The 22,229-nt window shown below is 37.9% G+C and overlaps 1 protein-coding gene across 1 annotated transcript in view; it reads left to right on the forward strand.

The window, feature by feature from the left end:
• AOX1 (aldehyde oxidase 1) overlaps positions 1–21,367 on the forward strand; it is a 47,153-nt gene extending 25,786 nt beyond the window's left edge. The window contains exons 22-35 of the mRNA XM_009890234.1: positions 1,317–1,450; positions 2,740–2,827; positions 4,395–4,481; positions 6,795–6,986; positions 7,289–7,516; positions 8,571–8,666; positions 9,387–9,515; positions 10,006–10,080; positions 11,738–11,790; positions 13,847–13,961; positions 14,598–14,663; positions 15,260–15,448; positions 16,878–17,067; positions 21,219–21,367. Of these exons, the coding sequence (XP_009888536.1) occupies positions 1,317–1,450; positions 2,740–2,827; positions 4,395–4,481; positions 6,795–6,986; positions 7,289–7,516; positions 8,571–8,666; positions 9,387–9,515; positions 10,006–10,080; positions 11,738–11,790; positions 13,847–13,961; positions 14,598–14,663; positions 15,260–15,448; positions 16,878–17,067; positions 21,219–21,367 (1,791 nt within the window). The remainder of the gene's footprint in view (positions 1–1,316; positions 1,451–2,739; positions 2,828–4,394; positions 4,482–6,794; positions 6,987–7,288; positions 7,517–8,570; positions 8,667–9,386; positions 9,516–10,005; positions 10,081–11,737; positions 11,791–13,846; positions 13,962–14,597; positions 14,664–15,259; positions 15,449–16,877; positions 17,068–21,218) is intronic.
• The last annotated feature ends 862 nt before the right edge of the window (positions 21,368–22,229 follow it).

A 22,229-nucleotide genomic window follows, 5' to 3' on the forward strand; every position in this document is an offset into this window, starting at 1 on the left:
ATTGCACATCTGGATTATCCAACAACAGCTGCTTTGTAGTACTGCTGTATCATGATAAACACTGACTGCTACATTGTGAGGATAAGGAGGAAGTAGAAGTCTCCAATTTCCCTTTGAACAAAGTACCTCATGCCCTACTATTGTAGGCATGAAAAAGTCCCTGTGGGATGCTGAGGGTCGTCCATCCCCATTAACTTTCCACTGAAGTGAGGAGCAGTCAGCACCCTGCAGAGTCAGAGTCTGCTGAGGGTTTATCAGCTCTAATAGCTGTAGGTGAGACTGCTGCTCCATGTCTAAATCATAATCATAGGATGGTTTGGGTTTGAAGGAACCTTTAAAGATCATCTAATCCAACCCCACTGCTGCGGACAAGGTTATCGTTCACTAGATCAAATTTCTCAAAGTGCTGTCCAGCCTTACTGTGAACACTTCCAATGATGGGACATGCACAGCTTCTCTGGGCAACCTGTTCCAGTGTCTCACCACCCTCATTGTAAAAAATATCCTGGCAGTAGAGGGCTTGGTAAAAAGTCTTTCTCTGTTTCTTATAAGCCCCCTTTATATATTGGACGGTCACAATAAAGTCTCCCTGGAGCCTTCTCTTCTTCAGGCTGAACAACTCCAGCCTCTCAGTCTTTCTTCATAGGAGAGGCGTTCCAGCCCTCTGATCGTTTTCATGGTGGTAAATGGTAAAGCAAAGCTGACATACCGTATGGCCTCAGCAATAGCTACGGGGCATGAAGCTGATAGTATTTCAGACTCAACACTGGCATTTTGTGTTCAAAGCCCAGCTCAGCTCCTTTTATCATTTCCATTATTATTATATTGCCACTAGCCAAGAAGCATGAAGAACTTTTTGTTTGAGAAAATGATTTGAAGCAAGGACATTCCTGACACTAGCAAGACCTTAGATTATTAAGAAACAAATGGTTTCATTTGAACTAAAAATTACAATCTAATTCACAGTCTTTGTAATAAAAATAATAAAAAAGGTATTCCAGTCCCTTTTTGAATACCTGAAGCTTCTTACTGTTTAGATAATGAAATCCAAGGGTATTGTTCTTCACTTCTGTCCATGGCGCATTTACAGTCCCCATGGTAGAGATTTTAAATGTGAACACTGCTGAGTCTTTGTTACTATCTTTTTCTTCCCTTTTAATTTAGGATAAAGGAAAAATTATTTTCATCTGATTTAAATAAAAAAGCAACAAACTAGAAAAATCTATGGAATCCTTTTCTAGAAAAGATTTTTATTTCACAACCTAACTTTTAGGCTTAGTTTGAGTTGGCATAAAGGATTAAAACTGATTTTACAGGAGATGGTAGCTGCAAGCTTAGGCGTTCCAGCCAACAGGATCATGTGCCATGTTAAACGAGTTGGTGGAGCTTTTGGTGGGAAACTCCTGAAAGCTGGCTTACTGGCATCAGTAGCTGCAGTGGCAGCAAACAAGTAAGTGTGATATGTGTGTATTAGGATATGAAGAGAAAACGCAGTGAACAAGTTTTGCATTTTGGTTAAAATGCTTTCTCCTTTCCCAAAGTTGCTAACCAAAAAGTCATAAAGTCCTGACTGTTCGCAATTTGTAAGACTGTTTTGTTTTGTTAGACTGCTTATGTTAAGCAGCTCTATCCTCAACTAAATTAATGGGACTTGAAGAAATTTGTATAAGTATAAGCTAGAAATATTCTTGAAATGACTGAGCACTTCAAAAGGATCAGTCCCTAACTACTGAGGCTTTGTATGTACATTTAAAACATATTAACCATCCAGATGTGATCTTCACTGGCACAGCTGGATGCAGAAGTAAGAGCTCATGAGTGGAATTGCTTTTAAGAACAAGTAGTTCTAGTTCAGTCCCCAACATCTTTCGGTCAAAATTAGCTTAAATCTATTAGGTATTATGTTTTTGCTAATACTACTTGAATTAGTTTAGGAACCTTGACACATAAAGCTCTGTCCCTCACTCTCCAAATTTGGCAGCACAATATTGGCAATTAGCTGTCAGGGGATAGTAACCTCTTTTTTAAGCATAACTGATATGCTGCAGAATGCACATCAGGCTACATCCTGCCTTAGCCAAAATGATCTTGTAATCTGAGTGGTTAGTTCAATACATTTCTGTTGTTACTACTGACATTGTTCTACAAACAATGCTCTTGATTATTTTTGGCCACGTTGTCTGTGTTTTGGATTAACCAGGCCATGCTAAAAGTAATCCTTTTTCATAGTTTAAACATTCTTTTTTTATTGTTAGGACTTTATTTTACATCTTATGTTAATTTTTTCAAAAGTAACTATTTTAAATGGTATATGCGTTTGTAGACTAATTTTAATATTTTTATGATTATCCATGTTTTATTTCGAGGCACCCTATTTCAGTATGATTCTGAATAGCTAAGAGGCAACTATTTCTTGCATAAGATTGAATGCTAACTGGTGTTAGATCACTTAACATAGTTCAGTCTTAACACTGAAATAACAATTTCTTCAGAAGAAGTTTGCGCTGACTTATCTTATTGGCTTTTAAGAGGTGAAATAAAAATTTTGATATGATTGTAAATGCAAAAAAATATGAACTCTGGACATAGGTTTGTGCAAGTATTTAAGCCTATTAAAGTTAATTTTAATCCAAATGCATGTTTATATGCATGGCTAGATCTGGATACATGATGAATAGTCTTCTTGTTGATAACGTCTTTTATTTTGACTGAAATTTGACATTTCTTTTTTTGATTTAGAACCAGCAGAGCAGTCCGTCTTATTCTGAGTCGAGGGGATGATATGTTAATCACTGGTGGCCGACATCCCTTTATTGGTAAATATAAAGTGAGTGCCACAAGAATTCAGAGAAAAAGCACCTGCCAATATTCTGTCAATAAGTATTTCAATGTTACTGGTTAATATTTGTTCTATTAATGAAAATGAGTATAATCAACCCAATTTTAAAACAAAAAGCCAATTTTAAAACAAAAAGCCAATTTTAAAACAAAAAGCCAATTTCAAAACAATTTTTTTAACTAATCAGGAAACCAAGAGATAAAGTTGCTGTACAGCTCTTCCTCTGCTTCTGCATCTCTCTCTGCAGGATTTTGTTCTGGTTTTTTTGTAGTCCCTTTTCCTTTTATAGTTCTTTCTGTCTTTCTGGGAATGGCAAGCTAAACTAGCTCAGACTTCTTCTGTAGAGGTTTATTTTAAATCATCCATATGGTTAGGCTCACACAAAGGAGCAGCTAGTTTTTCACAGAAACAATGTCATACAGGAAAACTCACCCTATGGAAGAAATTAATGTCTTCCCTGCTTATGCACTGTCATCAGTGATAGCTATTCATTAGGACAGTTTCTGCCTTCTCCTCTGTCTCTACTTGTCATGGAAATTACACATGCCAGCCACCATGACAGGGTTTGACTCCACGTTTCTGCTGAATCGATAAGCTGAAAGACAGATTCCTCTATAAAATTACTTTTTATTAATAGCACTACAGCTCGAGCTGGGTGTCTCTGAAGAGGCACCCTGAACAAAGAAATCCCTGGGCAATTGTACCCTTACAATCTAAGTTTCCCACCCCTCACATGATAGTTTGGACCAATAGTAATATTAGGGGCTGGGGTCTTCCTGTTCTTCATTGGGTCCTTTCAGTGTCTCTAGGCAGGTCATTTCTTTTCTTATCTCTAAGGTTGCAGCTTCTGCTGATGATTGTAGCTTCCTTGCCATCTGGCTTGAACCATCTCTGAAGCCGCCTTCTATTTAATTAGGTAAAAGTTCAGCATATCTAGATGAAAGTTCACAGCTTGTGGCCTAAGGCTTCAGCAAATTTAGCTACTAATACTAAGCAAGTTATGCTAAACAAGCTCTATGTAAGTAGTATACCAAATTGCACAACAGTACTACATCGGTAAAGTAAGAGAGATTTTACATGATGCTTCCCTATAGTTGAAAATGAGCTGTAGCTCATACTGAGAATTCAGGAACTGTCAGTGGCAACAGGTAAAAAGAGAGATGTGAGATAAAGGTAACGTTTCTTCATTAAGAAAAACAAATGTCATACTCCATCTGCCAGACACTATTCTTACAATCAGAGCGGGATTTGACTTTATCTACAGTGAACACTCCTAGATGACACGCTTATCAGCCATCTTACGCAATACACAGGAAGCCACGGGGCTTTCCTGCCTCTTCCTTTCCCAATGAGCTGATGTTGCTTATTGGGAAAGCCAGTACCTTAGGAACATACTTTCTTTCTCTCTTGCCCTTCTGTAGTTTCAGTGAATGCTGTCCAGAAATTAATAGTGCAGTATGACGCTAATTGTGTGGGTTACATTCATTTGCAAAATACACAAGCACTGGAGAAATTAGTAGATGCCAAAATCTAAAAAGGTTGTTGATCCTTCTAGGTTGGCTTCATGAATGATGGTAGGATCAGAGCTGTGGATGCCAAATATTACATTAATGGAGGATGCACCCCTGATGAATCTGTCCTGGTAAGGATTTTACAAGCTGACAATCTTAGAACGTGGAGGAATAATTAGCTGGAAAATAACGAAGGCCAAATTCCATTGCACATGTATTGTTAATCATGTAGTCTTCTGATGTAGGGACTATGGGTTGTTGGAAAATCTACACCAAGTAGTTTAACCTTTCCTTATTCAGTTCAGTGAAGCACTATACTACTACTTGATATTTTCCTACATGTTGACTTCATGAATGGTTTCTCAGGCTTATTTTCCCATTATAAACATGTCAACTAACAATATATTCCTTTTAAAATACATGTTACCTACATTTGTCCCCGCCTAGAGCTTTATGTCTACAAGGCTGGGAAGACCATTCTTAGCCTTCAGAAAATTCACAGTGATAGTTGTCCTGTTAGTATTTCTATGCATTTCTGTACTGGGTCTGCACTTATTGTGCTGTATACCTCAGTTCCTCATTTACAGGTCTGCAAAGTATAAAATGTTGCTTGCTTTAATATCAGTCACTAGCTATTTGTGTCTGCACAGGCTATTCTAGCTGTAACTGAAATGCTTGTTGATCTTACTACCCCTCATCTGCTTGTCATTGCCCCACCTATGGGTATTTTCTGCACTCTGAAATCTGGCAGTGTAACTGCCCATGCTATTGCTGCCTAACCTGGTTCTGAAAAATAACCTGGGTTAGAAAATATTCCATGATTAAAAGCGTGTACATTAATGCAGATCACATGTCAGAACCATCTTAAGATGAGGTTCTACAATAATACAGTGCAGCTGGTGGACCTAGAATTGGAGGCAGTGATAACCAACTGAGTAACCTTTCCACCCAATTCAGCTGCAGCTGGAATAGCACGTGTGATAACAGCCTAACTCTAACATCACTCCCAAATTAATTAGATCAATAACCAGTGGTCTAGCTGTGTGATTCCATTTGATTCTATTAGTGTAGCATTAATAATTCAAGACTTTAAAAAGGAGAAATAGGTTCACTGGAAATAGAATTATAAGCTTTACCAAACTTAAGAGTTGTTTTTTTTCTGGTCCCATGTGACTTATCTGTGTATTCCCAAGACAGTATTTGGGGATTTATTCTTTCTTTAGAGAGGACCTTATCTATGGGAGCCTAGCCCCAGACAGAGCCAAGATGCTTGATGCTCATCATTATAAAAATTGGTCTTCCAGCATGGGAGTTGAATACCAGTAATCTATGCTTAACTTATTTATTGTTCAGTCAACAATTAATAATGTTTTAACTCTCTATGACTGCATCAAGATTAGAACAGACATTTTGGGGAAGAAACTTTGGCATAGCTAAGAGTTGTATTATAACAATACATTGTATTCACTCTGATTTATCAATAATCCTCTTAAGACTGATCAGCTTCATACACATACTGAAGTCCGTAAAAGTCTGTAAAAGTTGTGGTCATAATTTAAAAAAAAATAACGAAGTACAACTCTTTTTTTTTTTTCATTTTGCAAATAACATTCCAACTTCTGTTTCCTAAGTGAAAAGGTAGCATTATATGACATAATTCATATGTACAGTTATTGTAGCAAAACTATCTTCAGTTGTTTCTGTGCAGAAATGTTTTGAAGTTTGTTTGAAGTTCAGTGGAAACAGTAGGAATACAGGCTTAAATTTGCCATTCTGAGAAATCTGCTTAACATTGAAGAGAGCCAGTGGCCTCTTCCTGAGGCATCAAAACATTTTAAAACTTATTTATTTATTTTGATACTGACTCCTAGAGCCTAAATTCAGGTATCTAATATGGGATTTTCCTTTTCTTGTGCTTTTGTGTTTGTCATGTGAAATCTCTAAAAGAAAAACGTAAGAACCATAACACACTGTAGACTGCAGTACATATGCTTTCTGGTGGAACTAAACTTTAACTGTGAATTTCCATAGGATGTGATAATTCAGAATGCTTTCATCAGTTCGTTTCATAGCTCCTATTGCTTTAAATCTAATCTTCCTATTTTTAGTTCTGTGTGGCTTTTGATATCACAATAGGAGTGAAATCAATCTTAAAATGATCTGTTACATCCTTAACTACTGACCAGCACTCAACTACTAGTAACATCATCTGTGTTCTGTAAATATCAAAAAAACCCTGAAAATTAATATGCTGCATGAGAAATGTATGAATAAAGTCTATGTGTGCATAAGAGTATTCTTACTACCAGTGATTGACAGAAACCGAATGTTAAACCTAATTGTCTCAAGTCAAGGTCTTTATATGAAATGAAGAGGTTTTAAATGTGAATTTGAAAGAAGCACTGTTCTGACATTTGTTTATACTTATTTGTCCCCTACCTCAGGTAGCAGAAGTATCCTTATTAAAAATGGACAATGCATACAAGATTCCCAACTTGAGATGCTGGGCTTATGCCTGCAAAACAAACTTGCCATCAAACACAGCATTCCGAGGGTTTGGCTTTCCCCAGTCAGCACTGGTGACAGAAACTTGGATAACAGGAATTGCAGATAAAACCGGTTTATCGCCAGAAGAGGTGACGAAATGAAGGCATCTTCACTCCTGAAATCAAGTCTGTGCAGTTGGAAAATTAAAGCCCATTAGATTATCTCAACTGTTTGAACAACACTTTTCTAAGTCAAACATAATTTGTGCTAAAATTAATATTTTTTTAATGAATGTCTGGTTGTTGAATGAATAGCATGCTTTTACAAACTGAACCAAACTGGTAATTGTTCAAAAGGCATATGGTAATCTTTTTGCTGTCTACTAGTCCCCCCAAATTGTCAGTCTGCCTTTAACAGGGTTGTGTAATAGCTGTGAATTTTATTATTTCAGATTAGGGAAATAAATATGTATAAGGAGAATGAGCAGACACACTTCAAACAAAAGCTTGATCCACAAAACCTAATACGTTGTTGGAATGAATGTATGGAGAAATCTGCATACTACACTAGGAAAACAGCTGTCAATGAATTTAACAAACAAAATTACTGGAAGAAGAAAGGGATTGCCATTGTACCAATGAAATTTCCATTTGGAATAGGCACACGGTATCTTTCTCAGGTTAGTTCCTTTAAAGAACAAGTGAGCTAAGCTTTCTATCCATAGAAGATTACAGTTACTCTACCTTACCATACAAAACAAATGTGTTATATTTCAACTTCTGGAAAACTATCATCCTCCTGATGGTTGTTCCCTGAGGGCTACACTAGCTACTAGCTCTCTTCAAAGTTGTTTGGTTTTGGGGACCCAGGCAGCTTGGACCCTGCCCACTTAAAAGCCAGTCCCATCTCTTGTGATGTAATATTGGTATAAGTGAGTTGAATGCTTTTATGAAAAGTTTTTGAGGACTGATGGCAAAGTGGATAAGTTATCCATTCTAGAAGTAACTCTGAGCTTACTCTTCCTGACCACAGGGGTACTGTGGGATGCTGTTCTTGAAGACTTAACCTTTGATGTCATCAAAGACTAAGTTTAAGGAAGAAAAGAAGGACAGTAGTATTTTTGGTCTTTGTACTTTGTTTAATGTAGGTGTCCAGTGCTTCTGGAATAGAAATTATTTTATCAATTGAAAATTAATTGACTGGATTGTATCATATCAAACTGGCTGTTTCCGTTCAAGACTAAAGTTGCAGGGCCTTTGTAGTCTACAGTGCTACTTCCAACTGAGTCTAGGAGGAAAATCTCATTGAGAACCTCACTGCTGTGTCTAATGCCGACAGCCTGCCCAACCTATGCTGTTGAAAAACCTGTGTCCGAAGGCTCTCAAACATCAGTGAAAATGGAACTTGCAGCAATTTGCATGTACAGCCACTAGCGAGGGAGGTCCTCGAGCTTCTTTTGGAACCATTGAGATATTGTTGCCAGGTGTAGATTTATTTGAGGATCTAGCAATGGAAAAAGCAGACCTCCAAGGGTCTGTATCTTTTCCTTTTGAAGTTCGTTATAGAGGAAGAGCAGGGGCTAGCATTCCAAATATTGCTTTCTATTCAAAAGCATTAAACAGGTAAATTGAAATACACTTCAAAACTGTGTCTGTCTATTTTGATTCATCAGTTCATCACCATATACAGCATATTTCTCATTGTCTAATCTTGATTTTGTTTATCTTTTTTAGGCTGCTGCTCTGGTTCATATTTATACTGATGGGTCTGTGCTTCTGACACATGGTGGAATCGAAATGGGGCAGGGTATTCATACAAAAATGATCCAGGTAACAAATGATCTAAACAAATACTACCTTGTGCTTTATCTGTCATGCAGATAAACAGTGTGAAGGTTTTCTTCTTGGTTAGTTAGTGTACCAGTGGGACAGTTTCTTTATCAGCATAACCACTGCTTCTTTGCATTGATAGTTAGAAGGCAAAGATACCTTCATTAAAAGTCATAGATACAGCAGGAAGAAAAACCAGATTGCTTGGTTTTTATTCTTCCAATGGTATGGAAGTATGGTATGGCTTATTAGAAATAAGATTTTGGGGGGCTGATCCCATAAAACCCATGGTAAAAAAAGACAGTCGGTATTCAGATTAGTATGCAGTACAGGCAATATTATTATGATAATATTTGTTTAATGGATAATTGAGAGACCAACCTGTAAAGACATTTATCAGGTCAACGAAAGCTTGGAATCTGGGCCTGCATAATTTGCCCTAAGTCATACAGAATATAAGCAGCAAAATAAGGAACCGAATGTTCGACTCCAGACTCTCAGTCCAGAGTCCGAGTATAGCTAAAACATTGCCCTTCTTTTCTGTTTCTGTTTCCTTGTACTGACAAAATGGGCAGAATGATTTCAGCTGGAGGTTGGAAGAAGACTTGCTAAAGCTTTATTTTTTCTGCTGTCGCTGACTTCTAGCAAGTACTGGGGAACTGTTGGAGTGTTTAGAATGTTTCTAAAACAGAGCATAATATGTTGTTCTTCCTGAAACAGGTTGCTAGTCGGGAATTGAACATCCCCATGTCACGTATTCACTTCTGCGAAACGAGCACAACAACTATTCCCAATGCCTGTGCCTCAGTAGGATCTGCAGGGACAGATGTCAACGGCATGGCTGTGAAGGTAAAGTGTAGTATTTAGTTTAACAAAACACCCTGTCCCTGATGGTATTTAATGCCTGCCAAACTTTAACCATTAGTGATCCCATAGAAATCAAGTTTGAGATTGCCAATAATACCGCTGGTGATTGCCAAGACAAAACATGACTTGTTGACAGTTTCACAGTAATGGTGCTTATGAGTTTTCAGAATGTGATCTGAGCTTTCCCCAAAAGGTTTATGTTTGACAAAATCCTTGTTTCATCTAACAAACTAACTAGTCCCATATGAATCTTGTACCCTGTTCCGGTTCTAAATCTACTGATTTGTGCAGATTCCAGCCCTTGTAACTTAACCCTTAATAAGGTTTTTGTCTATGCAGTTAAAATGGCACCTCCTGTCATACTTTTTCAAACCAAGATGACAGTAAAGCATATACTAACTAGAACATATCTTGAATACTACCAAACCTATCTATGTTAATTTTGTGTTATATTTTCCTGACTTCTCACCAGGATGCTTGCCAAACTCTTCTGAAACGCCTGCAGCCTATCATCAACAAGAACCCAAAAGGGACCTGGAATGATTGGGTAAGACATGTGAATCCTACGAAATGTGTGTCTGCGCTTGCAGAAATTGTGATATACGTGTTGTAGTCTATCAGTCTGCTCAGCCTAATAATCGTAAAGTTAAAAACTGTAGAAACAGATTATTTCACAGAAAGATGTCATGTTGGTTCTTGACTTAGATATGTGGGAAACAATCCCCAGATCATATCTAGTTGGAAAGGAGGGGAAGCTATCTGTGAAGTCACATTTCAAGGCACGGAAGTTTTTAATGTACAAAAGATGTCAGCTTGTGCAATAACATGACCCACCCCAGCTTACCCTCAGACAAGCTTTTGCCAAAAGATTGTCAGGGTATATGTGTACAGTGTCAGTTTTCCTACATGGCTATTCTTTATTTTTACCAAATCAATAAAGAGAAGCTTTTTCAATTTCTTCCTTCCATCTGTCTCCCGTATGGAATATATTACAGAACTGCACAAAAGGTAGCAGGAATCCTTGCTCCTGTTGCCCTAATGTGTAATTAGTTACAATATTAGTTACATTTGCAGGAGAGTAGTACAGAAGTAGTGCTAAAGCTATTTATAGAAATGGCCCCTGTCTTGTACCCACTTGAAACTGGAATAGAATTTTAGGGCTAGAAATTGAATTTTCTTAACTAAAAGCTTTCTACTATAATATCAACTATTTTTATGAAAATATGGCTGACAATCTAGTCCTATGTGTTGAGATGTTAAAAGAAAAACCTGTTTGTTATGTGTTCTTATCCAGTATTGCTTGTTATCTATGGCCTAATGAAAAGGACAGTCCCGGCCTTGAGGCATTTACAGATCCAATACACCAGGGTGTTTCATCTAAAGTGATTAAATACTATAATAACTGCAGAAATGTAAAGACTCGCCTGGCAGTAGTAATTCCCAGCGATAGCAAATAATGTTAGAATACATGTGGTAGCTTGATAGCTGACAGCTATGTATGCAAAAATAATCTCCTCTAATAGGTGCCAAATTAATTTGGATAATTCAGACACACCCAAAATATTAGAAGAAATGGCTGAGCTAAGAAAGAATGTTAATATATTCAGAGAACTAATTTTACATCTTGCAAAGTCAGTAATTTTAAATTAATCACAAATTTAAAAAAATAAAATAACTTCTTGGTTTGTAAACTGAGTAAATCTAACATGAGAATCACTGAAAGGGGATTTGAGGCCTCATGCTGTCATATTTACTACTGTCAGAAGAACACTGCAAAGAGCATTTGCCCTGTCAACCGTCATTTTTGTGTAAATAGGTCATGCAGATCTTTTATCTCAGTCACTTGTCAACCAGATCCATTCAATTGACAGAGGGACGCATTTCTATTGGACTTGAGCAGAAAAATAGAGGAGGGCCCTTTCTGACGATGGCATCACCAGTAGTAAAGATTCTGCAAGAACACCACTGTTGACTGGTCTATTCCTTACTGTATTACCCCAAAAGAATTCAGATTGCTTATGCAAAGGGTGTTTAGTTCTACGGTGTTAGGCCCCATGTGCAGCTAAACACGCTTAACTCAGCTGGTCACATTTTGTTACAGGTTGCTGTTTAATTAAATATATGTAAATTAAGTAAATATATGTATGTTGTTTTCCTTTCTGACTCCTTCCTTGGTTTTCCACAAACGCTGCTATATTTTACAGATTAAAGAAGCTTTTGAACAGAGCGTGAGTCTTTCAGCTACTGGCTACTTTAGGTAATATACTCTGGTTCCTTAAAAATGCATAGGTTAGACCAGGATTGATTTCTGAAGATAACCAATGCCATGAATAGAAGATCCTGTCCAATAGTTCTTTCTAATGGTTCAACTTATGTTTTATGTAGTTATTTGATATGGGGGTTGGAGTATAAAGTTCAAGTGCCAATTTATGCCTAGCCCTACGTGGACTCTCTAGAAATTGTCAAAAGAATATTTTGTCCCATCTTTGCTCCATGATTTGGCCATTAGCAAACCAGAAAGCATCAAGAAAGTGACTGCTGCCCATAACAGTAGGTGTGCAAAATAGAATACAGTTTATTTACTGGAGGCTGTTTTGCTATAAGCTATAAATATTGTTGTACTACAGATTACTTACACTTTTACCCACAAACAAGATCACAGCATTGCATGACAGGAAGAACAGGTGGCAGCATTAGAATATTTATCCAGCACACACCTGTGATTAGCAGTCAGGTGCACTCATGGAAAATTAGGCCCATCTGAACCTTAAGATTATTTCTCTTTAGAGGAAGGAGAAATGAAAACATCTGGTTAAGTTTAAGAGAAAGTTCATGTTGGGTGTTTTTTTTTTTTAACTTATTTAGGAATCATGCCATGATTCAGCATTAATTGAAAGCTGAGGGGAGACTTAATGCACACATGAGAAGTGGTGTTGCTCACTGACGTTAGTTTTGGAGTCATTGTTTTCACCTCTTTGCTTCTGTAGCCTCAGAAAATTCCTTCCATATATACTCTTAGATACACATTTATTCACAACAGCATGCTATTGTAGGACACAGTAATCTTAATTCCCACTGCTCTCTCTCAGTCTTGTGGTCCTTTTTTCTCTGAATTCTTTCACAGTATTTATAAAGAACCAGGAAGGAAAAATTCCTGTGCTGTAACTCAGGTGGGATTCAAAGCAAAGCTTCTGTTTAGCCTGCTGTGCCCTACACCTGTATTTACCTACTTATCAATAGCAGCTTTTCAGATATTCAGGCAGTCTGGAGTAAGTTGAAGACGCACTTCACAAATCCATACTTACTTAAAACACTGAGAAAAGCCCAAACAAAATGTCCCTTCCTACTGTTAAATCTGTTCAAGTATGTTTTCTGCTTATGCAGCCCTTTAGGAATGTTGGCATCTCCAAAGCAATGAACAACAGTCATACTTTGCTATTGAAGTTCAGTGGTGTCCAAAAACATCTGCAGATCCCTGAGCCTCAAATCCTGTATTGATCTAGTTCTTATCCAGTCATATGCTCCACATCCAAGAATCTCAAAGCCAGCTGAGGTAGATGGAATGTGAGAAACTGAATATGTGGATTTTGTGTATCCCTTTTTCAATGCATGGTTCAGTGCTCTGAATTATACTGTAATGGTTTTGTGGTGTATAATTTTAAATATCTTCAACAAAGACATTTCAGTAGTATATGGTCAGAAAATATTCTTTGGTCACACAGCTCATGTGACTGGGACATACCCCATTTCACTGTTCTGTTGTGTCTGTTGAATTTACCCCATCAGTCCTGACTACTATAGTGTCCTCAGTTAGTCCCACTCCCTTCTAAGTAATTACACCTTTATTTCAATATTCATGTTTCAACACTCTCACTCATTCTGTAGGCAGTTTCTGTAATATTAACTCTTTCATTTATCTCTTGTAAATTATTCTTTCATAGGTCCTGACCAGTTTTCCTTCCTTTTTCTTAATTCCCTTATGTGCTATTACCTCAGCAACCATTACCTTAAAATTTTATGTTCTGCTTGATTACCGTGTCTCTATTAGTATATTTCTGGGATTATGCTGGTTATAGACTCTCCTGAACTGAAATAGCAGCATGGTTGTCTGCTAAATTTTATATAAATACCAGATCCATCAAACCTAAACTACTAGTGCTCTGTAGGATTTCAGGGCATTTAACTGTTGGGGTTCTGACCTGTTATTTAAGATTTCGCTTGAAGGAGTTTCAAACTTTCATGTCTTCATCTGCTTTGTTACGACGCAAACACTTGTTGATTGTCTTCTTGTGGACTTTTGTTTCTTCCATCAGAGGTTACAATGAAAACATGGATTGGGAGAAAGGAGAAGGACATCCATTCTCATATTTTCTTTATGGAGCTGCTTGTTCAGAGGTTGAAATTAACTGTCTAACAGGAGATCACAAGGTAATAACTGAGTGTTACGGAGGTTTTGTAAATAATGTCAGTGGTATTTGTATCACTGGATGCTCCAACAACCATTCAGGTTTTGCATTAATAAGTTACTTGTCTTCACATGATTGTAAGTATATCAACAGCGTAACGGCAAATTACACATGGAGCAGAATGAAAGCTGCACAGCGTTAACCAGCTTTTGGCATATCTGTATTAGTGTCATATGGGTTCACCTGTTGAGTTATGGCAGACATCTGACATTTTCTTTGCTTGTTCTCGCCCTGTTTGCCAGCAAACAAATTACAGCAGAGCTAAATATTCTGTTTCCAGGTTTTTGACCATCTGGACAGCTAAATGTCATAGACTGCTGATCATACGCCCTCTATCCGTACTTAGTTATATGGTGATTTCCTTGTCCAATGGGAAAAATCTGGCAGGGCTGTCTCTGGCTAAACTTCTGTTAAAGTTGAGACAAACCCATTTTACTTGTAATGGGGTATTGGAAATTACTTTGAAATTGTGCACGTGGAGGGGCCTCTATCTTAGCAAATATTATTCCACTGAGTACCAACTCTAACCCACATTATGTTCTAATGCCTCAATTCCATGTATCTCTCTCAGTAATATGCATTTGAATTTTATTGACAGAACCTCAGAACAGACATTGTTATGGATATTGGATGCAGCATAAATCCAGCTGTGGATATAGGACAGGTATGTGCCACGAGTTTCCTGCTGTCGTATTTCTATTACACTGATAGCCTTATCTGAAGTGAAGATTACCTTATTAATTCAGAAAATGTTAATGTCTTACTAGATAATGTTATAAGTCAGATCATATTAGAAGGTCCTTTCCTTTACTTGTAGACTTGCCCCATTTGAGTCAGTGTCAGAGCTTTGTAGATGTCAATGAAGCTTGAATTTTACCTATGGTGTCGACCTGTAGTACTTCCTGTATGTATATATGCCCACTATCTGCTGGACTTAAATCCTATTTATGATAGGATTTGTCTCCAAATTCTCTTGTTGTTTGACCTGCCTTCCCCACTTGATAGCAGGGAAACACCTTTGTTCATTGCAGGCTGGTCCACAGATCTCATAACTTCATCATGAAAGCATTTGTTCTGCCTGGTGTGAAAGGAGTGTGAAAGCTTTACTGTCCTGGTAGCCCCAAAATGCTGAAGGATCCCATTAGGCAAACAGGGAAGAAAATTAGGCAAACAGCTAGTGATACAAATCTGTTCTTGCCAAAGTTTTACCTGTTTTACCAAACATGAGAATGTAAATGCTATTTCTTTTCTTATTTAAAGATTGAAGGTGCCTTTGTTCAAGGCATTGGACTGTACACAATGGAGGAATTAAAGTATTCTCCAGAAGGAGTTCTCTGTACTCGGGGTCCAGATCAGTATAAGATCCCTGCTGTTTGTGATATTCCAGAACAGTTTAGTGTTTCCCTGCTGTCATCTTCCCAAAATCCTCATGCCATCTATGCATCCAAGGTAAGCAAACCACTACAGGGCATAATTCTTAGATCCCAAGAGAGAGAAATTACTCTGATATAAAACATATGTAAGTTTTTGGTTTCTCTTCTTTAGCATTTCAAACAAGTGTACATAAAATTGTTTTGTTTACGACATCAGGGAAGCTAATATGAAAAGACATAATGCAGGATATTGCTGCATATCTTTCGTGGTTGGCAAGTTGTAATTTGAGGGTTTCGTTAACAGACCATACGCAGAAGCTGGAAGCTGAATTTAAAGCCATACATTTAAAATTTGGTAATAAACGGAAGGGTTAGAATAAAAATACCAAATAAATTGATGGAGAAATCATAATGACAATGACAGTGTGCAGCTTACTTATGTGTGTTATGCAATAAGAAATACGACTGTATGTATGTATTTATATAAGAGGTTGGCTCAAGTATTCAGTTGGTATAATCATTGCTTCAATTTACACCAGCAAATATCCTGGCCAGTTGCATGTAAGTAGCAATGGTAAATCAAGATGAAGATAATTCTGCAATTTTTCAGCCATTTCAAGTGTTAGGTATGCTTTTAGAATACAGTAAAATAAAACAACACGACAGGAAGAAAAAGCTTATTTTACGGTGAAAGTTATTGAAGAACAAATAGGTTGTTTAAAATTATTTAAAGCTGTCTCAGTTATACGTAATTAGAAAAGTATTTGTTTGAAAAAATTCTCATCTAGAGAGCTGATGTAGACAGTTGATACTAATATCCCTCTTCAAACAGAGCTTTTATCCTTTTCTGTGAACGTATTTCTTATAATTAACCTTAAAATTCACTGTAAGAAGGTGTGATTCTGTCTTCATGCAGCATGTTTGGGGAAGACATTTGGTTCTCAGATTTTAGCAAGGAGATAAGTAAGATTCAATTGCAATATCCCAATCCAGTCCAGAATAAAGTGTTCAGTACCACAGCACTGAGAGGACTATGGAATAAGGGTGGATTTGACCTATCTTTGAGATAAAGAACAAATGTGAATCTTATGTCAGAACCAGTGTGAGGATGACAAGCCGACTCATGTAAGTGGTGTTTGTCTGCAGGGAATTGTCATGAGTTCAGGTTTTGTTTCTTAGTTATATCTGTACCTGGCTTTGGATTTTTTTAATTTTATTTGCCAGTTATTCTAAATTTCAGTTTAGCAATGAGCCAAAAATATTCTAAAATCAATAGCCAGTATTTGAAATCAACCTTTTTAGCTCCCTGAAAGCAGCTACCATCAGAAGACCTGATGTAATCTAAACTTGCTTCCACTAAATCTAAAATAAACTTCCTTTCTGAAGGATGAAACACTTTTTGAATCACCAACTTTTAAGCTTTTTAGTTGATATTGGTATGGCGTGTACTACTCTCATTTGCTCAAAACCTACACCTGTTTGACTTCTTTTTTTTTCTTTTTCAGGGGATAGGTGAGGCAGGACTTTTCTTGGGATGCTCTGTGTTCTTTGCTTTGAGAGATGCAGTCACTAGTGTGAGGAATGAAAGAGGACTGAAAAACACCTTTGCACTGAACAGCCCTCTGACTGCTGATCAAATTCGGGCAAGCTGCGCAGATGACTTTACTGAGATGGTAATTGGAAGGTGGGGGAAAGGTCTGTTTAAGTGTCTCTGGGTAGAAGTGCGTACTGCTTTTGGCACCCTTGAATGGTGGGGTGCCTAATTGGTCATGCTTTGTGTACAGCAATATCCTATAGCTCCTTGTAACTGAAATGTCTGGTAACAGGTCTCACTCGCACAAGTTACTCCAACAAATGCCATTCAAGCATTGTGTTGGAATTTCCCTGGTTTTGTATAATTTTTTTTCTTTGACATTTACATAGTTTTTACAATCCCCTCTTTGCTGAAGCCTCCTCCTTCCTTCTGTATGTCAAATCCCGTAGAGGATTAAATAGCTCCTCTTATTGGCATGCAACGGATCAGCCTCCAAGCATCTTCAGTTTCCTTCCTGGTGCTTTCTCCCGGTGACTTGCACTCTTACACTGTCACCTCGTTCTGATACTATGCCCAGTACTCTTTGGGAGAAAAATAGGTAACTCAGAGCTAACAAAAGGATACAGAAGAAAAACAAATGAGGCAATATGCTTCTTATAATGCTGGTCTTTTATATTCTATGTTTTCTGCCACTGTTCACTGTAGTCATGTTCCCATTGCTATTCAGGCTATAATTCTTTTTCTGTGTAAGTTTTTATTTAGCCTACAACATCTGTGAAGCAAGCACCTTGTCAGCATATAAATCCATACTGTGTCCTGAACTTCTGAAGCTCTGCCATGGAAACTCTAGAGCTCTCACTCACAGATTACTCCCATAGTCTTTCTGTGATCATCGTGGGGCATCGTTGGTCCCCAGATCAATAGGTTCCTGTGCTTACTGTCATCGCAGGAGCTTGCGGGAGGTGACATCCACCAGTGCAGCAACCATGCTTCTCCATCCCTGTTTGGCCCTGACCCCAGTTATCACAGACCTTCCTTCTAGCAATCTAGCCTTCTAACCATCTTTGTAAGCGTCTCCTGTAGAACACCCTGCTGAATGACTTGGAGGCACCTGATAAGGGCAATATTGGGAGTATGCCAATCAAATAATATTAGCAAGTCACTCTTTTTATTTCTTGCTTGTTCTCTTAGATGAAAAACAGTGAATCTGCTTCTTCCACTCCTCGGGCTGTATCTGTGTGAATGACAAACCAGAGCGCACAAGACCGGAATGGAATGGAATGGAATGGAAAACTAATTTACTGCCCCAATGCACACTAGTCAACACACAGATAAATATATCTTCTCATTTTCAGAAGAGAGTCAGCTAACAAAAATATGCACACTACATCTCCTATCCTTATCTTCATTTTCCATCCAGTATATTCATTACAGTGTTTTGCTTAAATGGCTGCATTTAATTGCTAGGAATACATTTTCTGCATTTGAAGCATATATATTCAACAAGAAAGATCTTCCGAACCGCTCAGCTGAAGTGCTGCATGAGAAGAAAGTTAGGATGAAGTAGAAAGGTATATTAGATAGCTTACTGCCACTTATTACACTTAACAACTTCATATGATAAATGATATTTTAATGGCTTCGGCTAATTTTCTAATGTAGATTTGAGTCTTGCAGTGGAGTGTGAGCGCAGACATCTTTGAAGAATCAGAACCTTGTTTGTTGGATTCAGTCCCTTTTTGATCAGAAGCGATGCTCTAATGTGTAGTAAAGCTGCTTTAGATTCTTTTGGCACAGACATCTTAGTGTTAAAAACATGCAAGAAACAAGAGTTATGATTTTATTTTGCTATGCCAGGCAAGTTGCTATGGCTGACCTACAGGAGATGAATTTTATCCCAAAATTTGGAAGAGTCACTTAGCTGTAATTTCCACTGGCAGCTTTCTTTTTTCTTGTGGAGCAAGTCAAAAGCCTCTGAACTTAATGGAAAAACTCACGTGGAGTTCATTGTGCTTTGAATAGGAGACTGGATGAACCTATTTCTGGAAAGGATTCTTAAGCAGTGCTTAATCCAGTGCTCGGGACTGTATTGAGCCATGAAAGTACAGTTAAGAGCTTTCTCCAACTCTTGGCCACTTCTGTGATAAAGAAGATAGAAAAAACGTAATGAGATCAAAAGATGATTTGCAAAGATCAGTCATCTGACACTGCCCAGGGTGTAGTCGGATTAGACCATACCCAAGTAGTAGTAGCTGGAGAAAATGGGAGAATATAAAGCAGCACTGTATTAAATGGCAACAGAAATTCTGGTGTTATTAAATTTGAAGCATGTATATATTTGTAACCTAAGATGACATCAAGAAATTACATAGAATATATCGAAGTTAATATATTATGAAAACTCCAGCCACAATATTCAGATTTCAGCATCAGAATCCACAATATTGAACTGACTGAGAACTTCAACCTTTCATACTCTTGAAGTGTAAAGCTGAGATTTCAGTTCTGAATGCACACACAGAGAAATGCACAAATTTCCACGGTATTTGAATTTGAGGCTTTGATCTGAGATACTTCCTAACACAGAGAAAACAATTGCCATTTTTATTGAGTTTACAGAAGTTACTCAGAGTAGCACCTGAAAAATTGCACCAGGGTCTTTGATGAGAAAGTAGAACTTGGAAAATAGGCAGTTTGTATGTTCAATGTGTGGTTTCAGTGAACCTCTGCATCAGTTACTCATTGCTGAGCGTGGTGATTGCTCTTTCAGTTGCTTATAGGTTGGATTGCTCCAGAGCCATGAAGACTGCCATTTGTAATGAAAATAAATGGTTCCAATATGTTTGATGTGTCAGCCTACAGGCTCTTACTATTTCACTGCTCCTCAGTTTTCCACAGACTATTTTCTGTTCTTGCCTTTCATCCCTTTTATGAGTTGATACTGTATCTGTGACAGAAATCAGGTTAGTAGGTTAAAATGTTTTTGCATTGGCTGTTAAGATATGAAATCTTTATTATTTCAATTTGTTTGTCTCTGTAACCACTATGAGTAGGTGAAATTCAGCTGATAAACATAGGTGTCTAGACCATTTTAGTTGTCATAAGACGACAGAGACATAGGAGAGCACAGGACTGGAAGATAGGACATAGCAACTGGAGGCCAAGCAGGTTATAGCAAATCATCTGAAGTGGCACTAGAAATGTGGTTTAGGCAGATGAAGCACCATTGGTTTTTACTTCTTTTTCTTCACTTTCTTTGTATTACTTTGGCTTTTATATATTGTAAGAAATGCAATAAATAAAATTAAATGTGAATGCTACTGCTGTAATTAGTTTTTCTCATTTGAAACATCTTCTTAGTTTCACTGCATAGGCTTGTTAATGACAGCTCACAACCCCACATGTCAATAACGGCCCCAAAGCGTGGGTAAAGCCTGGGATATGCTGAAGCAGGGAGCATGTAAGTTGACTGAACTGAGGGGAAGATGCATTGTCTGTTGTTCTCTTATGTACCTATGCATCAGCACAGGTGCTAGTTCCAGACAAGTCAAATCTTGCAAAAATTGTGGCCCAACCCTTGCAGGCAATGGCATCTCCCCACCTGCAGTGCTGAGGTATTTGCACTCCAGTGATTCATCATGTTCCAGACCTGCACTTTGATTTCTGTACTGCAGATCACACATCTGCTTATCAGTATTTCTCAGTTATTATTAACAAAGATTCCTCCCTGCCTCTTTACAAGCGGTGCTATTGTCTGGTTGTCTCTATACATGTAGCAAACATGGGTTGTTGGGTTTTTTGGGGCTGAAACATATTAAGCTCTCTCCTGGCTTCTAGGTGTTTGAAAAATGGCACGGAAGTTAGAAATATCAGCAATTAAACATCCTGGCAGATGACATTATGGCTACATGGAATCTTATGAAAGAAATTCTCTTAGGCTATACAGGTGTTAAAGGGGGTTTTGTTACATTTTTAATATTGTTTAAAATATGCATACTCAGGGTGCTAGATAAGTAGAAAGGTTAGGACTCCAAAGGCACTGACATGTTGGATGGCTATTGACACATTAATGTGCACTGTGCAGAAACACCCCAAACTTGAGATGGTTGTGAAGAACTCTTTCTACTTGTTTTATTCGTGAAATTAAGTGTTTCTGTAACTATCCACCCTCAGCACTCCCATTCTGTGTGTGTGGAAGCTAAAACACCTAACATAAATACTAGGTTCTGATTTGGAGGGCTAGTACTCTGAACATTAGAAATACATTGGACTGCCAAAATCTAGCATTGGGTCTGGTTCTTTCTCTTCATAGGCCTTTTAACCTGCATCGTTGTACCTACAACACATGTGGAATACTACCGCAGTGCTGCAGTTGGCAGGACCCGTTGGGGCTTTTGCCTGCAGGACCTAGTGACTGACTGCGTCAGTGCTTGCATTGTGATAGCTCTCAGGAATACATAAGGGGCTAAAATACAAAAGCAGCAGCTTATCTCTGCTCAGAATCATTTTCTTTCCTTCTAACAGGAGTGGTAAAAGATCTGGGACTGACTACTTTGTCCTGCAAGCCTACACTGACTCTAAATGAGAGAGACCTTTGCTGTAAAATGTATAAATGGTAAATGAAACAAAAGACGTATATATACAAATGGAGACTTTTGAAAGACATATATAACTAAGTCCCCTTTAAAAAAAAAATAAAATAAAGGCCAGCTGTAACAAAGCATTTAAAGACTAATGACCTTGTTTGCTGGACACGCATGCAGAGAAACGGATAAGAATCTAGAATCCCAAATCAGGAATTGGGATTTTTCTAAGAACATAGTATATCTAGAATATGGTCATCTTATAATGGCACCCACAGCAGTCAGGGTATAGAGCTAGCATGGCATAGACATAACCAGAAGGAAATTTTAAATGTGTGTGTAGTAGTAATCTTGATTTTGTTAAAACTTGGTCACTCTGCAGGAAAAAAAAATATAGTTCAGGTCAGTGACAAGCTAAAATGAGAAGCATGGCTCCACAGCTTACCATTTGACACCCCACAGAAGTGGGTAATGTTGCATGTCCTGGGTTCTAGCTTCAGGCATTCCTTCGTATTCTAAATTCATCAGCTACTGAATAATATAAAAAGAACAGGCTTGGCAGTTGTAGCTCAAACCCAAAAGTCCCCCCTCACAGATAAGTGCCTTATGTCTTAATTTACACGGTTAGAATTAGAGGGGCTCGAATTCTTTCCAGATTATTTCAGCTCACCAGAGAAGAGTTGAGGTAGGGTGTAGAAAGTTTGGTGCATTACCACCTGACAATGCATTAATTGCTGTGA

This window comes from Charadrius vociferus, unplaced genomic scaffold, assembly GCF_000708025.1.
Source record: "Charadrius vociferus isolate BGI_N301 unplaced genomic scaffold, ASM70802v2 scaffold147, whole genome shotgun sequence".
Taxonomy (NCBI): Eukaryota; Metazoa; Chordata; class Aves; order Charadriiformes; family Charadriidae; genus Charadrius; species Charadrius vociferus.